Source organism: Primulina eburnea, chromosome 4 (genome assembly GCF_022965805.1).
Source record: "Primulina eburnea isolate SZY01 chromosome 4, ASM2296580v1, whole genome shotgun sequence".
NCBI classification, from domain to species: Eukaryota; Viridiplantae; Streptophyta; class Magnoliopsida; order Lamiales; family Gesneriaceae; genus Primulina; species Primulina eburnea.
This window is the reverse complement of record NC_133104.1, coordinates 6,016,101-6,024,501: the sequence shown is the minus strand read 5'-3', so window position 1 is coordinate 6,024,501 and position 8,401 is coordinate 6,016,101. Positions and strand designations below refer to the sequence as shown.

The 8,401-nt window shown below is 37.8% G+C and overlaps 2 protein-coding genes and 1 pseudogene across 2 annotated transcripts; 2 read left to right on the top strand and 1 right to left on the bottom strand.

Annotated features, from left to right (window-relative positions):
- Positions 1-2,285: 2,285 nt before the first annotated feature.
- LOC140829734 (UPF0481 protein At3g47200-like) lies at positions 2,286-4,293 on the top strand. Its single transcript, XM_073193040.1, has 2 exons — positions 2,286-2,755; positions 2,838-4,293. The coding sequence occupies exon 2, from the start codon at positions 2,895-2,897 to the stop codon at positions 4,218-4,220; it is 1,326 nt and encodes a 441-aa protein (XP_073049141.1). The 5' UTR covers positions 2,286-2,755; positions 2,838-2,894; the 3' UTR covers positions 4,221-4,293.
- Positions 4,294-4,699: 406 nt separating this feature from the next.
- Positions 4,700-6,373, top strand: LOC140830790 (universal stress protein PHOS34). Its single transcript, XM_073194276.1, has 4 exons — positions 4,700-5,009; positions 5,567-5,676; positions 5,750-5,868; positions 6,034-6,373. The coding sequence occupies exons 1-4, from the start codon at positions 4,832-4,834 to the stop codon at positions 6,110-6,112; spliced, it is 486 nt and encodes a 161-aa protein (XP_073050377.1). The 5' UTR covers positions 4,700-4,831; the 3' UTR covers positions 6,113-6,373.
- Positions 6,374-6,592: 219 nt separating this feature from the next.
- Positions 6,593-8,006, bottom strand: LOC140830023 (putative F-box/kelch-repeat protein At1g12870; annotated as a pseudogene).
- Positions 8,007-8,401: the final 395 nt, after the last annotated feature.

The following is an 8,401-nucleotide window of genomic DNA, read 5'->3' as shown; positions in this document are numbered from 1 at the left end:
AGAGGATAAGTCCTGTGGTTATGATTGTACACCATTAGTCCTTACGACCCGGGACAACACTGAGGCTCTATATGCTAGGACTGTACTTTGACTTGTTTACCGGCTCCAGGAGAGTCATCAGGTGGCGAGGTTGGGTACAGTTGCGACATATATAGGAGCCAGTGCATTGTAGTCGGGGATTCACCGCTCACGTGCGGGTGTGGATATCCTATGTGATATGATGAAATAATAGTGCATGGAATCTCTGACCAGAGTATGAGATGTACGTTAGAGAAGGAGTTCTCTAATAGTACACGCAATGCCACTATTATAGTTATCACATAGTTATCGAATTATTATGCAACCCTCGATGAACCAATGGTTGCAGATAGGGATGGCAACTTTCCCCACGGGTTTGGGGCCCCATGGGGAAAACCCGAAATGGGGATGGGGATCCCCGATTTTTTCGGGTTTGGGTTCGGGGATGGAGATTTTTTTAAATCCCCGATGTATTTCGAAGCGGGTATGGATTACTATCCCCATCCCCGAAATCCCCGAACCCGCCCCGGAAATAATATCAATAATAAAGTAATAGTATTATTAACATTAATAATATAATAATAATATTATTTTTTAAAATATTAATAATCTTATTATTATTAATATTGATATTGATATTAATATTAATATTATCTATAATAATAGTAGATAATAATAACTTTTGGTTTGAGAAAATCCCCGAATTTGTCATCGTCTTGTCATATTAATATTTTTGAAACGGGATGGGGACGGGGATGGGAAGTTGATCCCCGAGTTCAGGTTTGGGGATTCTCCGAACCCGAAAAAGTGGGGATCGGGGCGGGGATGGGGGTGGGGATGGAATTCGGGGATGGGGATGGTAATGGCAAACCCGCCCCCGCCCCGGCCCATTGCCATCCCTAGTTGCAGATTCGATCGGGATATATGAGATGAAGGGACCGTACTGTACGTTAATCATAATCGACTGGTTCTTGTAGGCACTATCAGTGATACCTAGGGGATCATGGGCGATGCTACTAGACGCTCTTACCGTGATCCGATGGGTGCAATCAGAAATGAGTTCTGACATTCTTAATCAAGGTGTTGATGAAAAGAATGGGGCTAACTAGGGTAAGCCCGAATAAGAATAAATATTATTCTGAATCACAAAGAGTTGTGAACCGACGGCTAGCTGTATCTCTGAACCATTGAGGGTCACACAAGCACTTGATCGTTTTTTCCCGTTGAGAGAATAAATTCAAGGAGTTGAATTTATATTATGATATAGTAAATTCAAGGAGTTGAATTTATGATAATTAAATTTTGAGAAAATAAATTCAAAGAGTTGAATTTATGAGATAGTAAATTCAAGAAGTTGAATTTATGAAATTTGGAGAAAATAAATTCAAGGAGTTGAATTTATAAAATTTGATAATTTAATTTATTAAACTCAAAAGTTGGGTTTATTAAATATTAAATTTTGGAGGTGATAAAGTTCAAGGAGTTGAATTTACAATTTAAATAATAAATTCAAATGTTGAATTTATACTTTATTTAATTTATTAAGCTCAAGAGTTGAGTTGATTAATTAATAAATTAAATATGGTTGGTAATATGTTTAATAGGCTTGTAGGAGTACAATTCCAACATATTAAATAATTAAAGTTTTAACTGAGCCTTGATTAATTGATTAAACTAGTGTGACTAGCCCAATTAATTAATCAAGCCAATTAATGTTAATTAAAGGGCCCAATTATTATACTATGATAATTAGGTCATGAGTTAAATATAAATAAGAGTTTGACCTAAAAGACATAGCCTCCACCAATTCAAAATGGTGACTCACGAGACTTTCAAACAATTCCTCCAAATTCTTGGCCAATTTTTAAAAAGAGAAAGGAGATTGAGCCGTCTCTCGATTATTTTCTCTCCTACGCAAAACTTCTTCCAAATTTTCTAGTGCAATTTGGAAGAGGATAAAATCATCCAGTCGTGGATCTGATGAGAAGAAAGTAGTCTTTAAGAAAGTTCGTAGGGAATTCATCAAGAGCTATCTCCGCTAACCTCGGAATAGTTGGAGCCGTGTGAATCGTTCACCAAAGGTATAAAATTTCAACACCCTATGAATGTTTATGATAAAAGCATACGAGCGTCCAAACATATTTTAACTGTCAAAATAAATAAAATTTTTAAATCTTCGCTGCGTTTGGACGTGTAGAAAACCTAGATCCAACAAAAAAATGACTATTTAAATGTATAAAACATTTTGAATTTTAATCTCCTTTTTTACTTTCTGTCTCAAATGATGAAATTCTGGCCTTCCAGTGTCTGGTAGACACAGAGTTGAGAGATTTCTTGAATTTCTTTGATTCCACAAGTGTGTTGTGGTTGTTCTGAAACTTGATGCTTATGATTATCCTGAAGCAATTGCAAACGCTTTCTAATGGAAAAATAGTACTTTTGTTTGTGCTTGGATTTTTAATGAAGCAACTGCAAATCTTTTTACTTTTGTAAATAATCCTTTACTTTCCGTTAAAGAGGAATAAATTCCTTTTCAATCTCTAAAGAACAAGAAGTATTACAATTGGCTAAGAAATATTTAGGAAGCTCTAGTTCTGAAGTCTCAAGTAACCTTTGATTCCCAATTGTCTCACGACTTTAAATTTGGCACAGAAGACAGTCCCATGCAAACAATTCCTAAGAAATCAAGATCCAATATAGGCCAAAGGGCGATGTTGATTTGTTCATGATCTGAGTTGTAAGTCATTCTAAAATTCTGCCGTCAAATCTAAGTACTTATTATTCCCATGTTAATTTTTGTATTCCTGGTGTAATTTCAGGAGCTTTAGCGGGACAATTTCTTTTCTTTTTTTCAAATTTTATTTCATTTATCTGAGATGGAAGTGGGCTCCAGTTCTCTTGAAATATCGGGTCCCAAAAAGAATCATGTGTCGATTGACATAATGAATGAGGAGAGTCTTGCATCCGTGATCAAAGAAAAGATTGAGGCCATTTCTCCCTCGCTTTGTGTCTGCAGAGTCCCTGAACAACTTTCCAAGGAATTCAGAGAATATTACGTCCCTTCCACGGTTTCAATTGGCCCATTCCATCGCCACACAGTCGAAGCCACGGAGGAGATAAAATGGAGCTATCTCGACACGTTACTGAGTCGAAACCGGAAGGCAGAAGAAATTTTAGACAGTTGCATCAAGGCAGTAAGGCATGTCGAACAACAGGCAAGAAAGTTCTACGGCGAAACAGTTGACATGGGAAGTGATGAGTTTGTTGAGATGCTACTGGTTGATGGTTGTTTCATAATCGAGCTTCTTCTTGAGTACGCGATCAAGAGTTTGAGACGAAGAGACGATCCAATATTTGGCACAAACGACATGATCTTCAGGATAAAAAGGGACTTGATCTTACTCGAAAATCAAGTGCCCTTTTTCATTCTTGAGAGGCTATTCCACTTGGTTTCGATCCCCACTCAATGCCACTCATCACTCATTGAACTTGCCTTGTGCTTCTTCAAAAACTTACTTCCAGTGCACACAACACACATCCCTCACCAGAAATTTGATCCCAAAATCCATCATTTACTAGACCTCATCAGGCAGCATTACCTGCCTACATCACCTGAAGTCCTGTCAAACGTGGAACACAAGCACAAAAATCTACCCCACCCAGCAACCCATCTTGTCGATTTCGGAGTAAGCCTCAAACCGGTTATATCTGAAGAAAGTCCTCTGAACATAAACTTTCTCGATGGAAAGCTCGAAATCCCACCTCTAAAAGTCGATGGTTACACCGAAATCTTGTTCAGAAACCTCATAGCAATGGAGCTATGCCACCATGAACGTCCTAAACACGTTGCATCCTATGTGGTATTCATGAAACGACTGCTTCAGTCCAAAATGGACGTGCGATTGTGTCGAGTGAAGAAAATTCTGATTGATGGTGGTGGGGAAGGACATATTGTTGGCCTTTTCAGGAGGTTGCCTGTGGATACAGGGAAGTATTTTTCCTACAACGAGATTTGTGAAAGGATGAACAAGTACGAAACAAACTCAAAGCAAATGTGGTGGGAGAGATTAAGACGTACTTATCATAGGACTCATGCGGGAGTCGCAAGCCTCAGTTTGGTTCTGTTGCTGTTGGTTTTCCTTTTTACAGGGGCATTGTTCTTGGCTGTTAATTTTCTATTTCACCATTTTCAGGGAAATTAGTGGTCAAATAATCAATAATTTCATTGTTAATGAAAATTGAGAAACTAATTGTACGTTCACAAGAAAATAAAGTAAATTCATCACTCAATTAATCAATCATATGGATTATTATTACACAAAAAAATATACGAAAAATTACGTGAGACGGTCTCATGGATCATATTTTGTGAGACAGATATCTTATTTGAGTCATTCATGAAAAATATTTATTTTTATGCTAAGAATATTAATTTTTATTGTGAATAATGGTAGGATTGATCCGTCTAACAGATAAAGATTCGTGAGTCACAATATACCTACCCAAAAAATAAGACAATTTCCTTTGTTTACCTTATTTTAAACGACCAACCAGATATAATATTAACCAAAATTTAACTTCATATTTTTTCATTCCGGTAGTGGAAAGAAACAAAAGAAGCGCATCCACTCTTGATGACGATGATGACGAGTTGACCCAAGAAAAGATTGCCACCGATACTTTGGTTCCACGCACCTCACTATTTTTGCATCTGGGTCCCTTCTTTTTGTTGAATCCGACTCGTGAAAAAGTCAGACAAGAACATATAATTGTAGAGAGAGAGCCAAAAATCTGTGGAACGAGAGAGAGAGAGATGGCGTCTACCAGGAGAGTCGGTGTGGCCGTGGATTTCTCGCCGTGCAGCAGAAAAGCTCTGCAGTGGGCTGTGGAGAACATTGCTCGGCACGGTGATCACCTGATTCTCGTCACTGTACGCCCGGAAGGCAATTATGAAGAAGGCGAGATGCAGCTCTGGGAAACCACCGGTTCTCGTATGCTATCATCATCCTTATTCTTTCTTCATATATGAATGACTATTTGGTGGGCTTTATGAGAAGCAATGACCAAATAAGTAGTCTGATATTGGACCATTGTTTTATTTTTCTTGATCTGATTAAAACATCAATGTTCGTTTTTTTATGAGTTGTTCTTTTCTTGATGCTCCAGGAAAAATTCTTCTAAATTAATTATGTTGGTTGTCACTGGATTCTTGATTTTTGTTCTTCGTTTTTATGTTAAGTTAATTCTCCCAGGCGTTAGTTTCTTAATTTGATTCTCGATTTTGATGGACGAGGGATTCTCTCGTTTTGGGTGTTATCATGATTCATGACAGATGAAGGAGAATTGTTTGCAGTCATGTTCACCAAAATTACAAGCTTATCCACTTTGTCAATTGTGAAAAATAGGTGTTATTAATGCAGCTTTTTATCATCAAATCTCATATTCTAGTAGCTCAAAAGTTGTATCCTTTTGTTATTCACTTGTAAAATGGAAGAAGGATCTATTTTGTGTCTGTGAACCTACTGATCTACTTTCACAATTTTGTTAGCTTTGATTCCTTTGTGTGACTTCTCGAACCCTGCTCTCATGAAGAAATATGGGGTTAATCCTGACCCCGAATCATTGGATATTCTCTCCACCGCGTCAAGGCAGAAAGAGGTGAATTTCAAGTTGTAGATTCACAGCTTTGAATCTTTTTATTTTAACCATTTTTGTCTCCACTTGAGTTCAGATCACCGTGCTCTTGAAAATCTTCTGGGGAGATGCTCGAGAGAAGATATGTGAATCCATCGATCACATTCCCCTTGATTGTCTGGTTGTTGGGAATCGAGGGCTTGGCAAAATCAAAAGGTTTCATTCATGCTATTATATCATTCTAGTTGTTCCAAGAATCCCATTTTTTTCGTTTCTAGAGCTGTAGACTACCCCCATGGCGGGCCTTAATCGTTGTATGTTCCATATGCCTAACTAGTAACTAGTAGTTCATAACGGTTTGATCTCAACATTAATCTGCAGGGTTATAATGGGAAGTGTGAGCAACTTTTTGGTGAACAATGCCCCTTGTCCTATCACAGTAGTGAAGAGCCAAGACTAAACGCCGCTCATTTTCTGGTGCAGCTTACTCATGTTGCTCTCTGAATTCCAAAATGTTTTCTGTATTCCATTTTCTGTAAGTTACTTTTCGAGTGGAGGAGGTTTATTCAGTTTACTCTTTAGTGTGTTGTTTCCTGTAATAAGATAGAAGGATATCAAAATCATTTCTCTTGTCACTGTCTGGTCTGCATAAGAACACTGAAGGCCTGTGAGCCTGTATGTTTTGTGTGTTTCTCCAAATAAAACTAACTGTATTTCAGCAGTTGGGATTTGTCAAGCGAGATATGATATTGACATTGGACACTAAAAGAACATAAATGGAACAACACAAATTTTCTATATCTCACAAATATATTACGTGTTATGTTCCTCAAAAAGCATTTAGAGTGAAAGATGCACCAGGAATAGTTGGTTCTTGATTTCATACTATCATTATTAATACATCAGTGACAGAACAGAAAAGTGCAGGTGACATTGATGCCAAACATGGTTCAAGTTGAAATCTCGTAGGAGCAGCTAATTTTTAAGCATATTTTACTGTCACAAATGCAAGAGGAGCATACAAACAAAGGAAAGGATGAAGAGGAGAGTTTCTCAAATATTAATCTTAATGACAATGATCCGAAGAAAATGACAGGAAAATCATGAACAAATCCATGAATTACACCCCAAAAGAACACTTGCTGATTTTCAATTTTATTACTCTTAGATGTTCTCAATACATTCTTCATTTGACAGAAGGTGAAAATACCAAGGTTTCCACGTGGATATGCTCCCCAGTCCCACCGAAACTTCTTCCCTCAAGAACCCTGAATGAACAACATGTTGGGTTGCAAAGGACGAGACTTCTTCCAACGATCAATAAAATCCCACCATTCGGTGGCATGTACAATGGTTTCAAGAACACAAATCTCCCACCACAACCAATGCAAGGAAAGCGACAACTTAGTCCAAAGACCCCTTCACACCATACTCCTTCAATACCCATACATCAACATGAGTGTTTGCCTCATAGAAAAGAACTCAAAGGCATCCTCCAAGCACCTCCAGTGTGCGATTGATATCATTCCGCCATAATCTCGTTGATCCAATTTTTTGCATGCCTCACTCTGTGAATCCAGACAAATAATCTCCCACCTAAAATCCGAAGAAATCTCAGGTGACCATGACCAATTAAGCTTACGACTTGCAAAAATGATTGGATATGATAATGGTATTAGAATGCCAGTATCCTCAAAATCCACCACCCTCTTCCAACGATCAGTTCTCAAACCATAAACCATACCGACGAACTCCTCAAACAAACGGAGAATTACCACAACTTTATAATCATCCTTGTGCTCATCAAAACCAAACCCTTGTGCTACTATGTGATTATATATATCTTCGGCTTCGTACCGCTAGGAGGTAACTTCTTTGATTTCCTAGTAGATGGGTTCCGCAAGACGGAATTTTTGCATCCACGAAGATGCATATCAACCCATTACAGGAGCCTACTACCCAAGCACGGTCAGGTGGATAATCGGTATCAATTGCAAAAGTAAAGGATTCTTCGCACAAAAATGAACATTGCTTGAGGCCGTAGTGTCCGGAAATTGCAAATAATATAACTATGACCGCTCAACTTTGAATTTCCCATTGAAACTCTAGTGTGGGTTGAATTCCGGAATGATTTGGAGACACACCTGAATGTCAGGAGAGATTTAACCGGAAGTCTTGAAAGGATTTCTTAGGAAGGTTGAACTTTCTTCGTGAGGTAGAGTTTGATCTGGCAACGGGTCGGGTCGGCACAACCCTAACCCTTAATCCAATAGTGGCCGGTTATGGTTTGGGTGGGTCACGAACTGGTTGTCCGGGTTCGATTAACGGCCGTTTCAGAGTCCAGTTCGACCCATTTACCACGCTTGGTTTCGATTGCTTTGGAAGATGAGATTATTGAATGATTATTAAATCTATTATTAAAAAAAAATATCGATAGAAAAATGTAATATATTTTGATAACATAATATTATGTTTGATATGATTTTTGTGGATATGATGAATTATTCATTTCATTCATTAGAAGGTTGACTTTTTCACTTCACACTTTTTCATACAAAGAATTCTAAGATCCCGAATGCTCCGGTGTAAATAATTTCCCAGTTTATGGTCCGTTTGAAGGAAAAATAAATTCTTTTGTCAATTAACTTGTCCAAATTTAGGTTTTGCACACTAAATATTTAAAATTTGGTTTTTGTTCAACTCGTTATTTTTTTGGGCGTTCAGTACTATTTTACCGGGATATTGATAT

Bases quoted from the DNA above. Each gene is read 5' to 3' on its own strand.
- LOC140830790 (XM_073194276.1), top strand. From the start codon at position 4,832: ATGGCGTCTACCAGGAGAGTCGGTGTGGCCGTGGATTTCTCGCCGTGC. The intron at 5,677-5,749 runs GTGAATTTCAAG...ACTTGAGTTCAG, and splicing joins CCGCGTCAAGGCAGAAAGAG to ATCACCGTGCTCTTGAAAAT. The intron at 5,869-6,033 runs GTTTCATTCATG...ATTAATCTGCAG, and splicing joins GGGCTTGGCAAAATCAAAAG to GGTTATAATGGGAAGTGTGA.
- LOC140829734 (XM_073193040.1), top strand. From the start codon at position 2,895: ATGGAAGTGGGCTCCAGTTCTCTTGAAATATCGGGTCCCAAAAAGAAT.